General features: G+C 34.6%; 1 protein-coding gene across 9 annotated transcripts in view; it reads left to right on the plus strand.

The window, feature by feature from the left end:
* The window catches only part of KIAA0586 (KIAA0586 ortholog), a 113931-nt gene that overhangs the window by 11904 nt on the left and 82725 nt on the right, over window positions 1–19302 (plus strand). For 6 of the 9 annotated variants that reach the window (XM_058739169.1, XM_058739173.1, XM_058739168.1 and 3 more), the window contains 10 exons: window positions 515–689; window positions 1441–1662; window positions 3661–3814; window positions 6214–6381; window positions 7811–7934; window positions 13372–13504; window positions 14257–14474; window positions 15133–15205; window positions 16471–16698; window positions 17657–17831. In XM_058739169.1, coding sequence (XP_058595152.1) covers window positions 515–689; window positions 1441–1662; window positions 3661–3814; window positions 6214–6381; window positions 7811–7934; window positions 13372–13504; window positions 14257–14474; window positions 15133–15205; window positions 16471–16698; window positions 17657–17831 — 1670 coding nt within the window. The remainder of the gene's footprint in view (window positions 1–514; window positions 690–1440; window positions 1663–3660; window positions 3815–6213; window positions 6382–7810; window positions 7935–13371; window positions 13505–14256; window positions 14475–15132; window positions 15206–16470; window positions 16699–17656; window positions 17832–19302) is intronic. The other 3 variants (XM_058739170.1, XM_058739172.1, XM_058739175.1) reach the window with 2 other exon arrangements.

Here is a 19302-nt window from a genome sequence, read left to right on the forward strand (position 1 = left end):
ATGTATCTATTTGCTCTCATTTTTAATCCAGGCTGCTTAAAACTGTGTTTTGTGCCCCGTTTTAACAAACTGTGTGACATCTATTAAATCTAAATGAGCTAGAATTAAAAACAGTTTTTAGCAGTTTTAAAAATTTATCTTAGGTTGTCTTTCTTTGGAAGTAACACATAGTACTTGAATTCTTAGAACTTTTTCTACATGATTTGAATTCATACTTCTTGATTATGTATCTTGGTAATTGTGCTCATGTCTTTTTCATATATGTAAAGCTTATTATCTGAAATATCATAGCCTTCAAGGAATTATTTTATTTCTTTAGTGTTTAGTTAGTGACCTGACCTTTCATAGATTTCATGAACCAAATGACTGGTAAGATCCTTATAGGGAAAACCAAGTGATTTAATGTTTTAAAAAATCTAGAAAACCCACCTTCAGCAGATTACCACTCTAGGTGCTTGTTGAAATGGTTCCATGTAGCTTGCTGAATATATTTTTATACATTTTTTATTTACAGAACTCAAAACATGCCTGTTTTTAAGGAAGTAAAGGTACAGCTTTTAGAAGATGCAGGCACAGAAAAGGACGCTGTTACTCAGGAGACTAGAACGTCACCCAGTGGAATTGATTCAGCCACAACCGTGGCCGCAGCAACTGCGGCTGCCATTGCAACAGCAGCTCCGCTGATAAAAGTATATATTTTACCCCAGATACTCACAACATCTTTGTGAAATGTAAAATTATTTATTAGGAACTGATTCTACAAGTGATTGTATCCAACTATAGACTAAGGTTGTTCTAGTTGGTCTCACTTTGAAAGAATTTTCCTGTTGGTGGTTGTATATTACCTCAGGCATTGAGACCTACCCCCCCCCCCCCCCCCCCATGCTGTGATAATGCTAAAGGACCAAGGACTGCCTGGATTTAGCACTGATCAGGCTCATCCAGGGAGCCCCCAAGTCCTGGGCAACCTGGGACAACTGCTCATCCTTATTTTGGAAAGGCACCCCTAGATTGTCTGTGCCACCCGCCTCAGTTTGCAAATGGGAAAACTGAGAAACAGAGTGGCACGGGTCCCCGGGCTAATAGGTGGCTGATCTAAGACTAGGATTCCAGGCTGCTGACCTAATTCAGTCTGAGATGAGTGAAGTTTCTAAAGCTAATTTGTTGTGTTATTTGCTTCTTTTTAATTACTATTTCATTTCTGGAATTATAAAAATTCTTTTGTTGCAAATGTGTTATTTTATTAATGAGAAAAAAGATCTACTTCAGAATAGCTATCTTTTGCCTTTTATTTCTGTGATTCTAAAAATAAAGGTATAAAATCATCAGAGATTTAGAGAGTAAAAATCCGGTTTGATCATTTTTATTAGAAATCACTTTAAACAACATTTCTAGTAACTGATCGTATTTTTTATATCCTTTGATATTTTGTTATTTTAGGTACAGAGTGATTTGGAAGCAAAAGTCAATTCTGTTACAGAATTACTCAATAAGTTACAGGAGACTGATAAACAGTTACAGCGTGTTACAGAGCAACAAACAAGTATTCAGAATAAACACGAGAAATTACATTGTCATGATCATGAAAAGCAAATGAATGTTTTTATGGAACAGCACATTAGGCATCTTGAAAAATTACAACAGCAACAAATAGATATTCAGGTATCTATAATAAAGCCAGCACACATCTCATGGTTTTTTATCACTTGCGTCCCTAAACTGATATTTCTTGATAATTGCAATAATAGCTCATTAGATTGTTGCAGCTTTAGTTCTTAAATAATGATTTGTTTATTATCACTCTTCCTCTCCATGTGGAGACTTCTCTGCACATTCAAGTTCAAGTATCATTAGTTCTGTAAGACACTTCCTTAGAGTTGGCTTTTCCTTCTTTTGTGGTATTTCTGTTCATACCATTTTTACAATGCTAATATTAGATTGCCATGACTTGTTTACATCAGTGGTTGTTAGCTTGAGAATGTGCATCAGAATCACTTGAGATGCTTTATAAAAATACACATGCTTGTACCTCTCAGGGATTGAGACAGTAGGTCTGAGATGGGACCTGGGAATAGGAAGTTCTGTAATGATTCTGATGAGTAACCAGCCAGTATACACATTGCTTCTGCATTTAATTAATTAAAAGAATGAACATATTTAATTGCCTTTTGAATATGAGGCATGGGGATATTATAAAAAGAAGAGTTATCCTCACAAGGAGCTGATAGTACAGTTTCTTATTTATTTTTGAATTTCTAAGTCCTGGGATAGTACCCCACACTCAGGGGCTATATATATACACACACATTTTCTTTAAGTGAATGAATGACCTGCACTATAAATGCATTGGTTTTAATTTACTTTTATTTTTGTCTAATTAATGTGTAAGTTTAACACTTAAAAAAATTAAAATATCACATTCAGAAGAATACAGAAAAATAAGTTTTTTATAACTCAGTATGTTAACACAGAGTAAACACTAATCTGCTATAATTTTCAAAACTTCTTAATAGAACTTGGCTTGAGCTTTCCATGTAGTTGAAGATTGTATTTTCAGTGGAGTGGTTATGGCCATACAAAGTAAGGTTTTAGTAAGTACTACATGCACAACTAAGATTGTGTGTGCAGCATGGTGTCTCATGAGAAGCTAGGAGTGGGTCTATTAGAAGACTGGTCTTCAGTCTGCAAATAACTGCACTTCTCTGAGCCTTGATTTCTTTACTCAGAAAAACCTTTTATTTATTTATTTTTTTGTTCAGGGTAAAATGAGATGACAGATTTGAAAAGCACATTGATTTCTTAAGGAAAGGGTCCTACTTGTCTTCATTATATGCCTGTCTGCCATTTATCTAGTCTTCCATAAATAATAAATTGCTTCTGCATTTAATTTGGAAGAATGGGATCTTTTCTAATTCAGACATCTTATTTATAAAGCTTCTAATTACAGAGAAAGTTGAAGTTTTAGTGACATACTAGGTACATTAGTAATTCGATAAATGCTTCATGAAATGAAATTTGTTGAGTCTGTCCCATATGTTTTACGTAGAGAGATGTCTACACATTTTTAAGAATTCTGTAAAACTGTAAGTGTTGTTAGGTTTTCCTTTACCTGGTATGAGACCCTCTTTTGAAATTAGTTTTATTAGGTAAGATACATACACATTCCAGGTATTTTAATAAATAGTACTGAAAACAGCTGTCCTTGTAGTTCCTGTTTATATTTAAATGCATATGTTATTGTTGCTGCTGCTAATTTGAGTGCCTACTAGCAATGTTTTTTAATCCTTCAAACAAAATCATGCAGGATATAAAAGATGAGATATTTTGGTTTGAAATTCTCTGGCTGAAGTAGAGGTCTAGGGCTCCTTCCTTTTGGTCATCTCCTAGCATGCCTCAGTGGCTCCTGAGCCATCTCAGAAGTAGAAAGGAGGAAACTGAAGTTTAGAATGATTAAATAAAATGAATAAGGTCACACCACAGAGCCAGGCTTAACCCAGTGACATCACTGCTGCAGTGCGTAACTGCATGTAATATATGTATTTTTATTGCTTATTAAATCTAATACATTTTTTCAAGTCCTCTAGTAAGTTTTAATGTAGTCTGTCATCTAGCTGTTTTAAATGGTATTTGAAATTGATCAAATAATTTTATGTCTCCTAGACTCATTTCATTAGTGCTGCGCTCAAGACCAGTAGTTTTCAGCCTGTTAGTATGCCTTCTTCCAGAGTGATGGAAAAGTATTCTGTACAACCAGACTATTCTGATCTTGGTAGCAGTAATCTGTCTTCACATAACACATTTGCTTCCAGACAAGGTAAAAATATGTAGTTCTCTGTGAATAAAACATATTAGCTATGAATTTTCTTTATAGAATGGCAGCCAAAAACTTGTTTACTAGGTGGTGGAAGACTAAGTCTTCATTCTACAAAATTAGTTCTTGTGAGTTAATTTTTTTGTCATTTGAGAACTTGTTCAGTCAAATTAGGGGTCATGTCCTACTGTATGGTTTTAATTAATAACCTTCATAAATTGTCAGAAGCACTTACAAGTTGAGAAAAATTCATTTGTCTAGTATCACAAATGCTTGTAATCAATTTTCCAATTCCCTAACTGCATATTTACTCTTTTTATTGATTCTTTCAGGAGAGAAACCACCTTACTACAATAATAAGCTATTTCTAATTATTTTCACAGTAATAGAATTTAAAAAATCTTTGTTTATAGTAACAACAAAGGAATGCATAACCAATTTGTATTAAAGCTCTGGAATTTAAAATAAGTGAATAAATATGTTTCTAAATTATTGATATTTGAATAATGAATTAATGGAAATCAAGGGCTATCCCTTTTATGATACACAGATCCATGTAGTACAATATCCTCAACATTTGATACGTTAGACTATTGTTGTATTATAGGCGCATTAAAGACTCCTTAGACTTGTAAGCTGCTCTATATTTTTCCACAAATGAGTGGTCCTTACAAAACTGTTGTGAAAGTAGTATGAATCAATTTTTAAGTTGTGAAGTGAGGAAGATGAAGCACAGAAAGGTTATGACTTGCCTGCTTCTGGTCACCTGACTTGAGGGTGAGTTTGTCTATTTGGCCAGAACTCAGGTTTCAGTATGAACCAGCTACATGCTTTCAAAAGAAGTGGACATTTCATTCTCCGTTCTGGAGAATTACTTGCTCATAATTTTGCTTTTTAGACTTGAGTTTTATTATTTTTTTTAATGTTTATTTATTTATTTTTTTTGAGACAGAGAGAGACACAGCATGAGCAGGGAAGGGGCAGAGATAGAGGGAGACACAGAATGTGAAGCAGGCTCCAGGCTCTGAGCTGTCAGCACAGAGCCCGACGCGGGGCTCTAACTCATGAACTGTGAGATCGTGACCTGAGCCGAAGTCAGACGCTTAACTGACTGAACCACCCAGGCACCCCTAGACTTGAGTTTTAAAGGAAAAATGCATGTTTTATTGGTTGTCTTTCTTTGTATATTTTAATGACAGTAAAAGAAAATTTAAAAAATGAGTAAATGTAAACTTAAACTTTCTATTTTTATTTTTTAACATTTTTAACTTATTTTATATACTTATTTTTTTCAATTTTTTTAAATGTTTATTTTTGAGAGAGAGAGAGAGAGAGAGAGCAAGCATGAGTGGGGGAAGGGCAGAGGAAGAGGGAGACAGAATCCAAAACAGGCTCCAGACTCTGAGCTGTCAGCACAGAGCCCGATGTGGAGCTCTAACTCAGACCGGATTGGGAGATCATGATCCCAGCCAAAGTCAGATGTTTAACCAACAGAGCTACCCAGGCGTCTTTACTTATTATTATTATTATTATTATTTATTTTATTTTTTTTTTTAGAGAGAGAAAGAGCATGAATAGGGGAAAGGGACAAAGGGGGAGAGAGACAATCTTAAGTAGGCTGCACACTCAGCGGGAGCTGACTCGGGGCTTGGTCCCACAACTCTGGGATCATGACCTGAGCAGAAATTAAGAGGTATTATATGCTGAACTGACTGAGCCACCCAGGTGCCCAAACTTTTTATTTTTCAATACTTTTTCTTGGGCGTACATTATTTTTATGTACTGCAGTTGTAGCATAAATATAATTTTGTACTGCTTTTTACTAGCATATCAAAAGTATTTCCCATGTTTTACATAATCATCTTCATAATATTAATTTTTAATGATGAAAGGATAGTTTATTGTAAACACAATTTCCTTAACAGTTATTGGACATTCAGGCAGATTTTAGAGTTTTTTCCTTATAAATAATACTGTGATGAAGTCATCATATATGTAATGTCATTCTTTTAGGTTGTGTCCTCAGGATAAATTCCCAAGAGTAAGATTACTAGATCAAAGTGTATAAAAACTTCAAGACTTCCTATACTTAGTGCCAGATGGTTTTATTAGTTTTCATGCCAGGAGCAGTGTCTGGCTATGCCATTTCACTACAGCTTAAATAGTACTGCATGTTGTCATATTGTTTTTTATTTTTTTTGTTTATTAGCTGTAAGTGTAAAATGTTTATAGCCTTTATTTCTTTTGATTTCTAGTGAGGATGGAGTTATTTCTATTTACTTATAATTTGTATATCCTATATAATTTGCTTTATTTTTAAAATATGGGGAAGAGTAACACTCTACAAAATTGTTGTTCTTTTTAAAATAAATTGAATTTATTTCCTTTATTTTCTTTTAAAGCACCTTCTAGAGAGGTTGAAGATACGGGTTTTGATAAACAGAAATCTCCATTGGAGACACCAGCACCTCGAAGGTTTGCTCCTATACCGGTTTCAAAGGATGATAAGATCTCAAAGAGGGGAAATCCCATGGAAGAAAAAGAAAATATGGAGACAGTAGGTCATTCAGGTAATAAAACAATCATGACTAGCATCCGCTACTTTATCTAGACCTACCTCAAATTAGAAACAGATTTCCACACCCCTGATTTTATAATTCTCTTATGCACCAAGTAGTGATGATAGTAGGAATTCTATTTTCAGTATTTCTCTTTAAATGATACTTACTGGGCAAATCAAGCTTCTTTAGATTCTTTGTAGAAGGAGTTGGAGATACATGTTTATAATTATTCTGATTATTTTCAACAGGTTTTTACTTAAGCCTTTAATGAATAAGTTTTATTATTAATAAAAATGATACTTTACTAAAGGTAAGGCTGATCATCAGAGCATGTTTTCTTATATTGTTAGGTGTGAATTTCAGTAGTGAAACTCAGAGAAATTTACATTTATTACTGTGTTCAGTTGGAAAAAGTGTTAAGGTACTAACTATTTAATAGCAAACAAGAACTTTTATTTATTTTATTATTTTTTTAAAAGGTTATCTATTTTGAGAGACAGAGAGAGAGACAGCACGAGTGGTGGGTGGGGGGAGGGCAGAGAGAGAGGGAATGAGAGAATCCTACGCAGGCTCTGCTGACAGCATGGGGCCTGATGCCAGGCTCCATCTCAGGAACCATGACATCATGACCTGGGCCAAAATTGAGTTGGACGCTTAACTGACTGAGCCATTAGTCACCCCAGACAAGAACTTTTATAAGTGACCTGAAATAATAATTTGTTACAGACCCTTAAAATAAAGCCCTTCTAGTAAAAGTAAGTGAAAATGTTAAATATAAGCTTTTATTCTGGGAATCACTTAAATGCATTCAAGCCTTGTCTTGGATGCATTTAAAGAGTTTTAAAGATACTAAAATCTTTGCTAAACCAGCTTTACCCAAAGATAAAAGTTGTTATGTAGTCTCATTAAAGATGAGACTAACGGAGAGATTCAACTAACAGTTGCTGTAAAGAAACAGTCAAAGATGTGCCTGGGTGGCTCTGTCCGTTAAGTGTCCGACTTTGGCTCAGGTCATGATCTCACGGCTAGTGAGTTTGAGCCCCATGTCAGGCTCAGCTGACAGATCAGAGCGTGCCTGCTTCGGATTCTGTGTCCTCCTCTCTCTCTGCCCCTACCCTACTCATACTCTGTCTCTGTCTCCCAAAAATAAATAAACATTAAAAAAATTTTTTTAAAGCAGTCAAATCTCCCTTTAACTCTTGATAAAAATCTTACAATTTACTGGGCTTTGTGATGATGATATGTCTCATTCAAATTCCTTTTTTCTGTGATAGAAATAAATTCAGGCCTGAATTTTAAACAGTGTAGTTTTCATGAGTTATAAATTTTTGGTTTGACTTGATGAGTGTATTTAAAGCCTACAAACATATGTGAGCTCTTATATAAAAAAAAAATGAATTAGTACTTTAAATATAATACTGTATTTCTCTTATTGTAGGAAATGTAAGACTATTGGAACAGATTTTGAATAACCATGATTCTTCGACAAGAAAAAGTGAATCTTCAGATAAAACCTTACTAAATAGGTCAAAAACAGAATGGAATCCTGAGAGCAGAGACAGGTAAACAAGACATTAGAATAAAAACTATATTGAAAAGAACTTTATTTCTAAAATGTCTTTAGGAATTTTGAAAAATGTATAGCATTGCTTTTAATTTTTTTTAATGTTTATTTATTTTTGAGAGAGAGAGAGAGAGCGAACAAGCACAAGTCGGGGAGGGGCAGAGAGAGAGAGAGAGAGGGAGACACAGAATCCTAAGTGGGCTCCAGGCTCTGAGCTGTCAGTACGGAGCCCGACACAGGGCTCGAACCCACGAACCTGGAGATCATGACCTGGGCCGAAGCTGGACGCCTAACTGACTGAACCACCCAGGTGCCCCGTTGTATAGCATTGCTTTTAAAAGTAATCTTAGATTTACGATTTTCTGCTGCTATCATATCTAGCCCTTTTCTATACTATAGGTATAAAATGAATGTATCTAATTTTCTCAAAATGCAGATTATTTTTTTTAATGTTTATTTATTTATTTTTGACAGAGAGAGAGAGAGAGAGAGAGAGGGGGAGAGAGAGAGAGCAAGCACACACAAGCAGGGGAAGTACAGAGAGAGAGGGAGACACAGAATCTGAAGCAGGCTCAGCTGTCAGCATAGAGCCTGACTGGGCTTAAACTCAAGAACTGTGAGATCATGACCTGAGCCAAAGTAGGACACTTAACCGACTGAGCCATCCAGGCGCCCCCAGAATTCTTTTTTTTTTTTAAATGTTTTTTTTTTTTTTTAATGTTTGTTTATTTTTGAGAGACAGAGACAGAGTGTGAGCAGGGGAGGGGCAGAGAGAGGGAGTCACAGAATCCGAAGCAGGCTCCAGGCTCCGAGCTGTCAGCACAGAGCCCAACGGGAGGCTCGAACTCACGAACTGTGAGATCATGACTTGAGCCAAAGTCAGACACTTAACCAACCGAGCCACCCAGGTGCCCCTACCCCCAGATTAATTTCTAATGAATGCAGATTATTTATTTCTGATGAAATGATATTTGAGATTTGCTTCAAAAATAATCCATTGTGGGGTAGAGGAAACTGGATTGGGAGTATGGATGAAATGAGGATAGCCATGAGTGAATGGTTAATGTAGATAGGGATATATGGAGCTCATCATACTATTCTTTGTACTTTTGTGTCTGTCTGAAATTTTACATAATAGTTTTTAAAAAATCAAGTAAATCTAGGTCATGATAATTTTGTTTATCTTGAGTATCATGGAAACTATAGTAATAAACAGCCACATTTTTAGTATTTTCATGTGAAGACAGTGTACAGTTTTAGGCCATTTGCTTTTGATGTAATTACTGATAAAAGATTTATGTCTGCCTTGTTGCTATGTGTTTTCTATATGTCCTAGGTCTTTTTATTTTATTCTACTATTTCTCTCTATTGCCTCCTTTATATAAAATAGATACTAATGTTATTCTCTTGTTTCTTTCACTATACATTTTGAGTTGTTTTCTGAGTGATTGCCCCAGGGATTACAATTAACATCTTAATTTAAAACAATCTAGTTTGGATCAGTACCCACAATTTAATTTCAATAGGATTCAAAAGCTTTGTTCCAGTATAACTCCTTCCCTTCCTCTTTTTTTTCTGCTGCTGTTGTAATACATAGTACATCTTTATACATTATAAACCCGTCTATAAAGCTTTATAATTATTGCTTTATACAGTTGTTGAAATAAGATAGAAAAAAAGTTAGGAACAAAAATTCATTTTATATTGTTTTTACATTTACCTATATAGTTAACTTTTACCAGTACTCTTTATTTCTTCATATGTATTTGACTTAGTTTCTAGTGTCCTTTTATTTGACCCTGAGAGACTCTCTTTAGTAGGTCCTAAATACTAAAGGGAAATCTGCTAGTGATGAATTCTCTGTTTTGTTTACCTAGGAATGTCTTAATTTATCCTTTACTTTTTTTCAGTACGGTTGACATACAATATTACATTAATTTTTGGTATACAGCATAGTGATTCAGCAGCTCTGTATGTTATGCTGTGCTAACCACAAGGGTAACTATGGTCTGTCATACAGTGCTACTACAATACTATTGTAATATTATAATATTCCCCAAGCTGTACCTTTCATCTCCCTGACTTAGTAATTCCATAATTGAAAGCCTGTACATTTCCCTCCCTTTTACACCTTTTTGCCCATTCCCCTGGCTCCCTCCCGTCTGGCAACCACCAGTGTGTTCCCTGTATTGATGGGTTTGTTTCTTCTTTGTTTATTTGTTTTTTAGATTCCACATACAAATGAAATCATATGGTATTTGTCTTTCTCTGACTTACTTCATTTAAAAGAATACCTTCTAGGTCCACCCACGTTGTTGCAAATGGCAAGATCTCATTCTTTTTTATGGCTGAGCAATATTCTAATATTCCATCTTCTTTATGCATTCATCTGTCGATGGACACTTAGGTTGCTTCCATATCTTGGGTATTATGCACTGTAGTAAACACAGGGGTACATATATCTTTTTGAATTAGAGTTGTTATTGTTGTTTTTCCTTTTGGTAAATACCAGTAGTGGAATTACTGGACTATATGGTATTTCTACTTTTAATTTTTTAAGGAACCTTCATATTGTTTTCCACAGTGATTGTACCAATTTACATTCCCACTAACAGTGTACAAGCGTTTCTTTTTCTCCATGTCCTTGCCAATACTTTTTATTTCTTATCTTTTTGATACTCACCATTTTGACTGGTGTAAGGTAATAATCTCATTTTGGTTTGCATTTTCATGATGATTAGCAATGTTGAGCATCTTTTCATGTGTTTGTTGGCTATATGTATGTGTTCCTTGGAAAAGTGTCTGTTCAGGTCTTCTGCTTATTTTTTTAGTCAGATTGTTTTTTTGGTGTTGAGTTATATAGATTATTTACATATTTTGGATATTAGCCACTTACCAGATATATCATTTGCAAATATCTTCTCCTATCCAGTAGGTTGCCTTTTCATTTAGTTGATGGTTTCCTTCACTGTGCAGAAGTTTTTTATTTTAGTGTAGCCCCAATAGTTTATTTTTGTTTTTGTTTCCCTTGCCTAAGGAGACATACCTAGAAAAATGTTGCTAAGGTCAACATCAACCATATTACTGCCAATGTTTTCTTTTAGGAGTTTTATGGTGTTAGGTCTCATGTTTAGGTCTTTAATACATTTTGAGTTTATTTTTGTGCATGGTATAAGAAAGTGGTGCAGTTTCTTTTTTCTGTTTTTTGCATGCAGCTGTCCAGTTTTTCCAGCACTGTTTATTAAAGAAAGTGTCTTCTCCCCCATTTGTATATTCTTACCTCTTTTATCATAGATTAATTGACTATATAAAAGTATGGGCTTATTTCTGGGCTCTCCATTCTATTCCATTGATCTATGTGTTTATTTCTCCTTTACTATTGAAGGGTAGTTTTGCTAGATATAGAACTTTTGCTTGACATTCTTTTTCTTTCAGTGCTTTGAATATGTCAACTCTGCCTTCTGGACTGCAGTGGTTTCTGATACAAAGTCAGCTGTTAATCTTATTGAAGAACCTCTGTATATGATGAGTTATTTTTCTCTTTCTGCTTTCAAGATTCTCCCTCTGTCTTAGGCATGTGACAGTTTGACTCTGATGTATCTTGGTGTGGATCTCTTTGAGTTTATCTTATGTGAAGTTTCTTGAGCTTCTTGGATGAATGGATTAATATTTATTAAATTTGGGTTTTTTTTGTCATTATTTCTTTACAGAGTTAAATAGTACACATAACCTTTCTCTTCTCTTAGGACTATGTTGTTTGTTGGTATGCTTGATAGTATCTCATAGATATCTGAGGCTCTTAATTTTTCTTCGTTCTTTTTCTCCCCCCCCTGTTTCTTAGATTGGATAATCTCTGCCTATCTTCAGGTTCACTAATTCTTTTTATGCCTACTCAAACAAATATGCTGTTTGGTCCCTCTAGTGAATTTTACATTTTAGTTTTTGTATTTTTCAACTCCAGAATTTCTGTTTAGGTTTTTATTTCTTTGTTTAAAATAGTTTCTATCTCTTTATTGATATTCTTTATTTGGTAAGATTTCATTCTTATACTTCCCTTTAATTCTTTGAATATAATTTTCCTTTAGTAATAGCTAATATATAGTCCTTGCCTAGGAAGTCCAATATTTGGGATTTCTCAAGAACAGTTTCTGTTAACTATGTTTTTTCCTGTGTACGAACTATACTTTTTTGTTTCTTTGTGTGTCTCATAACTTTTTGTTGAAAATTGGACATTTCAAATAATACAGTGTGGCAACTCTGAAAATCAGATTCTTCCATCCCCTAGCAATTGTTGTTGCTGTTTTTATTGCAGTTTGTTTAGTGACGAGTTCTGTAAAGCTTGTGGTCTTTGTCATGTGTGGTGGTTCTCTATTTGGTGAGCTAAGTCTGCTAATGATTAGAAAGAGACTTCCTTAACTACCTTGAACCTGTAAGTCTCCCTCTGAGTATCAAGGGGCTCTGTGTGTGTGTGCGTGTATGTGTACACACATGCACACACGCATGGATACACAACATGTGTGAATGCATACATGTGGTATTGGGGCACACCTTCAGTGCTCTGGCACAGAGTCTCAAGGTCAGCCTGACATAAGAGATTAGGCTTTTCTCAGAGCGTGCTTGGGCATTCATGGAGGCCTATATATGCACATGGCCTTCTGGATCCCCAGTTAGGGCTTTTCAAAGCTCCACCATAGATACCCTATACCCCCGAGTTTTAGTCTATTGGCATTCCTTGTTTACCTCAACTGCTATAGCCACCTTGGGCAGCTAAGATGTTAAACAGTTGCTACTATTTTCAAAAATTGACCTGGCATTAGGGCTTCTCATTGAACTAGCTCTGAGTCTGGGAAAATAAAGAGAAATCCTGTGAATGGCACTTTTTGAGGAGCTCCAAACCTGTTCTGCCCTTTTGAGTGGTGGTTAGGCTGTTGTTTTTCACAGCTAGAGGGGTGATAAAGCTGATTTTCAAGGCTACCACAGAGTTAAGGAAAGGGTCTTAGAATGAAGCATAAATGCCATAAAAAATGCCATAAAACTTGCTGTTCTTACCGAGAGTCAGCCGTTTTCTTGATGAAATGTTCCTTGAGTTGTTGCAAGCCTTTGTTTAATTCCCATAGTTCTGAAAAAGCTGATTTTGACCATTTTTGTCTGTGTTCTCTTTGCTTTTATGGAGGAGTGGTCTTTTAGAGGTTTGTACTCTACCCTGCTGCTCTTTTCCTATTAAACCAGTCTGGTCTGAGTAATTTTGTGTCTTGTGATTTTCTGTGTTTCATATGTTTAATCACTTGACTGATTAATTTCATTTTACTATTTAATGGAACACCATTTACCATTTAATGGAACTGTATAACTAAGAATGCATCAAAGATTTATGTCTTCAAATGTTTGCTGAATTTATGACAATTTAGGAAACTCTATTTTTAAATCTTTCATAGCATTGACACTCTCTCCTCTCAAAGATTTCCTTCCTGTGAAGAACTAGGAGCAGCTAAATTGACTGTGCAGAGGTCTGATGATTTTCTTCATGATCCTGGCCAAAAGAGGAAAGAAACAAATGGCACAGTCCAGGTAAAGTGGGAACAAGATATTAAAATTGATGAGGAATAGAAAGGTAAAAATTATGAAGAAATATAAAAGTTATCAGTACAGAAAGCAAGCAGAAGGATGAAGACAAGGCACTGAAAAAGATAGGCCAGCCCCGGCTTTTCTCTTTACAAAACTTTTCCAGAAGCCCTAAGTGATGTCTACTTATAGCCCTTTGCCAGGAATGCTACATGGCCACTGCTAGCTTTCCACCTTCTGTTGGAGAGGGCAAAAGGGAGAAAGAGAACTGTGAATGACCTTTGTTTTTCTGGTCCAAAGTGTCTGGCATGCTTACCTAGTGCCAACTTGCTCTTACTTTGTTTTTGCTTTCTTTCCCAGATACAACTTTTATTGGCCACTGGACTGCCCAGCACTTCTATAGACTTACCAGCCCTATTTCACTTAACATTCACATTAATACTTCCAAATGGAAAGAAACCTTAATTACCAATTTTATTTTTTAATTTTAATTTTTAATTACAGTATAGTTGACATTCAATATTATATTAGTTTCAGGAGTACAATATAGTGGCTCAACAAATAGATATTATGAAATGCTAAACATAAGTGTAGTTACTTATGCCAAGTACTTGTTTTATAGCTCTTGAGTTTGACACATGGAGTCCTTAGACTGTATTGGCATAGTGTATGGCCCCAACTATAGCAAGAGCTCTTGCTTGCATTAAAATAATTAGTATGAACTTTATATGGTAACATGTTTGCCTTTTTCCTTTAAGCCAAAAGAGTCTCTGATTATGTCAAGACTTGCTGATCTTCCACAGAATTCCATTAAGCTTCAAACAACCAATAACAGATCTGTCTTGAAAGATGCTGAGAAGATTTTGAGAGGAGTACAAAACAATAAAAAAGTCCTTGAAGAAAACCTGGAAGCTATTATTCGTGCAAAGGATGGAGCTGCCATGTATTCATTTATCAATGCTCTATCTACTAACAGGTAAGACAGGGTGTTGGCATCCCAAGATTATTTGTGAAACTGCCAGTTGTTAGGCTTTCTTAAGTTTTTTCTATGCATTTCATTTTGCTTAATGTGTTTCAGTGTTTTGAAAAGGTTCTTTATTTCCTTTGATGATGTGGACTCATTATAAAGTTGGTATTTAGATATCTAGCTGTTGCTATTAATTTTTACAGATGTGAAATTTTCCCTTTTTTTTCTTTCTTTGGTATATATCTTTTGGGACCTATTCAAGCATCCTTCAAACATTTGGTGAAAACTAATAACGTTGCTTTTTTTTTTTTTTTCAAATGAAGCCTATTGGGCTACACAGTAGATTCAAAACTAGATAAGAGATCTGATCTCGGCTCTATTCTTAGAATATTAAATGCTAATTTAAGACCATTATTTTGGGCGCCTGGGTGGCGCAGTCGGTTAAGCGTCCGACTTCAGCCAGGTCACGATCTCGCGGTCCGTGAGTTCGAGCCCCGCGTCAGGCTCTGGGCTGATGGCTCGGAGCCTGGAGCCTGTTTCCGATTCTGTGTCTCCCTCTCTCTCTGCCCCTCCCCCGTTCATGCTCTGTCTCTCTCTGTCCCAAAAATAAATAAAAAACGTTGAAAAAAAAATTAATAAAAAGACCATTATTTTTTCTCTTTTATAGAGAGATGTTAGAGAAGATCCGCATCAGAAAGACAGTAGATGAGTGGATTAAGACTATTTCTGCAGAAATTCAGGTAGGTTTTGGAAAAAACAGAATTAGGTGAATTCTCAGATAATTTCCAAGTATCATACTTACTCTCAAAATATTCCTTATATATAAGTCTGCTTATAATTTTTAATTTCATTGTTACTCTTTACTTAGTAATGAGTCTCATTTTACTTATTAGCAAGTGCTTTTTCTCGTAAATTATATAGCTCTTATCTGGAAAATTGTTGGACAATCACGAAAATATGAGCAATTTGAAAGAAAATTTAGCAAAAGCATTTAGAAATAAAAAAGTATACTTACAAAAACATTTCGAGACCGCAGATGTAGAAGCATTGACTTGACAAAGTAAAAACACCAAAGTTATTTAAAGGGAAAATACTACACAAGATTTCTTAGGTTTCTAAGTTTACAGGAGTCAGTTCCAGATGAAAAAGGCCCTACTTTCTCACCTCCCAAAGCTCACAGTGTATTTTCAGACATTAGCACTGCAAAAATCAAGCAGAGCTTGTTTTCATTAGAGGCTAAGTAATTTAAAGGAAATTTTAAAAATTTTAAATATCTGAGGGGGCATAAGTAGACAAGGTAATCCTGTTATTTTCATCTTGGGGTGCAAAGTGTTTTTTTCTGACTGTAAGATGTGTGTATATGCTTACTCACAATGGTAGCAAGATGAAGTGTCAGTTCGGTTTCCACAGCAATAAATGCTAAAACGTATTTATAAAGTTTGTTGTTTAAGAATGTATATCTCTAATGTTATGAAGAAATGATATTATCTATATGATGCACAAAAAAAAATTGAACTAATAGAAGATTAGGAGATTAGTTTTAGCTGTGTAGACAGCTAGCAATGTATGTTATACTAATACTGTGAATTCATTACAAAGTATGTTCAAATCTTCAAGTGATTTTAGTTTATAAATACTTATTTCAGAGTTGTATTACGAAGTTGTTTACTTTTTTGAAGTTTATTTTTTAAATTTAACTCTTTGAACATTTACTATAGTCCTATGGTTCAAACATCAAAAAATGTAAGATTTGTAATGAAAAGCTGCCTTCCTACTCTTGTACCTCATCTATTTCTCATCCCCCCGCTCCATAAGGCACCAGTCTTTTTGGTTTTCCTTATTCTTCCAGAGAGTTTTTATTCATATATAAGGCAATATAATTAATTTATAAAGCATTTAAATCTGCTAAATTATATTTTTATAATAGAAAATAAATTCTAATACTTTAGATGTGAAACCACTTCTTGGATAGATTTTAAGTAATTTGAATTTTGGTTATGTTAAGGATGAACTGTCAAGAAAAGATTATGAACAAAAGAGATTTGATCAGAAGAATCAAAGGACCAAGAAAGTTCAGAATATGAGTAAAGATGTTAAAACTAACATACAAGACAAAACGGCAAACAATTCTATAATTCAAAGAAAACATTCTCAGAAACAAAAAGAGGAGCATTTTAGAAATCCACTCATGAGGAACATTCCTGCTTCAAACTTACAGAAAGAGAGAAAAGAAGTAAGATCCTACTCTGATTTTGTGACATGAATATTGCATTATAATTGATCATTTCCTTTAAGCTATAAATAATAAAGCAAATATTAAAATGCAACTAAAAATATGAAAGACTATATAAATGTAAACTATCTTTAAACTATTGATATTTAGATTTTGGATATTCATAATGTGGAAAAGCAGTGCACAAAATACATAGTTCCCTCCTTCTTAGATCTCACACTTAGAATCATAGTACTTTAGTTATAGCAGGTATATCTAGAGATCGTCTGGTCCAAACATTAGATTCTCTAGTTTGTGGTACTAAAAATTAGGTTTCATCTTTGTATGTATTTATATGAATATACATATTTTTTGTTTATTTTTCAGTTTAACAAATATGTCTAGTGCCTAGTGGTTGTGAGGTATGATATTCAGTGCTACAGAGGGAACGTTTTTGGCTGCTGTAATTAGGCTGTAACTTTCTTAATGCCAAACATGGATTGTTGGGCACATTAATAAGGCATCTAATTCAATGCTTAGCACCTAGTAGATCTAATTTAGTAAATGCTACCTTATTGTGGCATTTAGATTATGATTGAAGACAGGATTAGGAATGTAGAAAATCACTTAAAGACATGATTTATGTTATCTTATTGTGATTGAATGTATATATTTATACTTATATAAAATGTATTTAAACCTTAGTTTTTGGTGCTGAAAATATGCTTAGTAGTATAAGAACCTTTATGATTTTTGAGTGGATGGTTTTTATACTTAATTTTTATGCCTTTGAAAACCCTGAAATGTTAAAGCTGTAGTGTGAAAACTATACACAGAATTTAAGAGCCATTTAAAGTAGAGGACTTTTCTGACCTGGTCATTCTTATTATAATACGAAAGTGACAAAAGAAAGCTTTAGAAAAATGAGATGTGTTTGATAACCATTTTTTTGGTGAGTCGAATAACTTTGTGTACTTAGGGATTTTTAAAAGCAACCACAGTGATACAAGATGAGGATTATATGTTTCAAATTTATGGAAAACCAATTTATCAGGGCCATCGCAGCACTCTTAAAAAAGGACCGTATCTCCGATTTAATTCTCCATCTCCTAAGTCCAAACCCCAGAGACCAAAAGTAATAGAACAAGTTAAAGGTAAGGAACCTCATTTTTTTGTGGTAAACTTCATTTTTTATTTTATCAGTTTAATACGTAAAGTTAGTTTTTTCTTTTTTTATCATTCCTAAATACAGTTCAAATTATATAATGCTTAGGGATGGAAAACAATTCCTTCTAAGAGAGTAAGAAGAAATAGACCAGTTCAAGGCATAAAATACAAATAAGTGGGAAAAAATGTAGATCAGATTCAAGTCACAAGATAGGAGTAAGTGGGACAAGACAGGATTAAGTGGTAGCTTCATATAAAGCATGATAAAATTTGCATTTATGGGATGATGTCTTGAACAATTTAAATTATAATCTAGGGAAAGTAGACATTTCCTTGAAGGCATTGTTCTATCCCGTTCTTTCTGAAAGAAGAATAGCAGCTGTCTATTATCATAAAAGTGCTTATCGGCATTTTTGCAGTTTTCTTTATTCTCAAAGAACTTTAGGTAGTAAAGGTGAAAAAAAAGGTTTTAGTACTTTTGTATACCACCAAAAAGAACTTCAAAGGTGCCTCGATGGCTCAGTCAGTTAAGTATCTGACTCTTGATTTCCACTGAGGTCATGATCTCGTGGTTTGTGGGATCACACCCTATGTTGGGCTCTGTGCTGCACTGACGGAGCGGAGACTGCTTGGATTCTCTCTCTCTCTCTCTCTCTCTCTCTCTCTCTCTCTCTCTCTTTCTCTTTCTCTCTTTTGCCGCCTCTTTTCATACACTAACTCTCTTTCTGTCTCACAATAAATAAACTTAAAAAAAATTCACTTACTACTGTATGTTTTGACTCACATCTGCCATTTCACTAGTGTATTTAAACATAACTCTTCATTAAACATTGAGTCTGTTGACTTTGGTTACATTTTGAAGTGCCTCAGCTTGTACTTTAGCAGCCAGTAAGCGACTTCAACAATATGCAGTATGATAACTAGTGGATACCAGCTCAGTTTTGTTTCTTACCCTTTCTGGAAGTTGGAGCTGTGGCTTTGCTTTAGTTTTCTGTTCCTTTCATTTCTAAAGGTTAGGTGATCATATATAGGGTGTCAGTTTATCTAGAAATCCTACTGGTGTTATTTAGTAAAGCATATAGCTTATGGATGATATTTACCCTATTTCCTCTTCTTTATTGGGACTTTGCTATTAACTTATATTTGGGCTTTTGAAAGCCATTGCAAAAAGTAACTTGAAGTCTTAAAATACTTAAAATTCCAAAAATAATTTTATTAAGTTACCCTTTTAATGGTAGAAGTGACTGAACCTGTAGAAACATGCTTATCTGCGGGTCTTGCTGTCTGTTATTTTCTCTACCTGGACAGCTTATCCCTCAGAAATGTGCATGGCTTACTCCTGCAGTTCTTTGGATCTCCCCTCTGAGATGTTAGCTCTTCAGAGAGGTCTACCCTGACCATCCTATCCAAAATCGATCTCCTGTACCTCTATGTACCCTTGCCCTGCCTTATTGTTCT

This window comes from Neofelis nebulosa, chromosome 7 (assembly GCF_028018385.1).
Source record: "Neofelis nebulosa isolate mNeoNeb1 chromosome 7, mNeoNeb1.pri, whole genome shotgun sequence".
Taxonomy (NCBI): domain Eukaryota; kingdom Metazoa; phylum Chordata; class Mammalia; order Carnivora; family Felidae; genus Neofelis; species Neofelis nebulosa.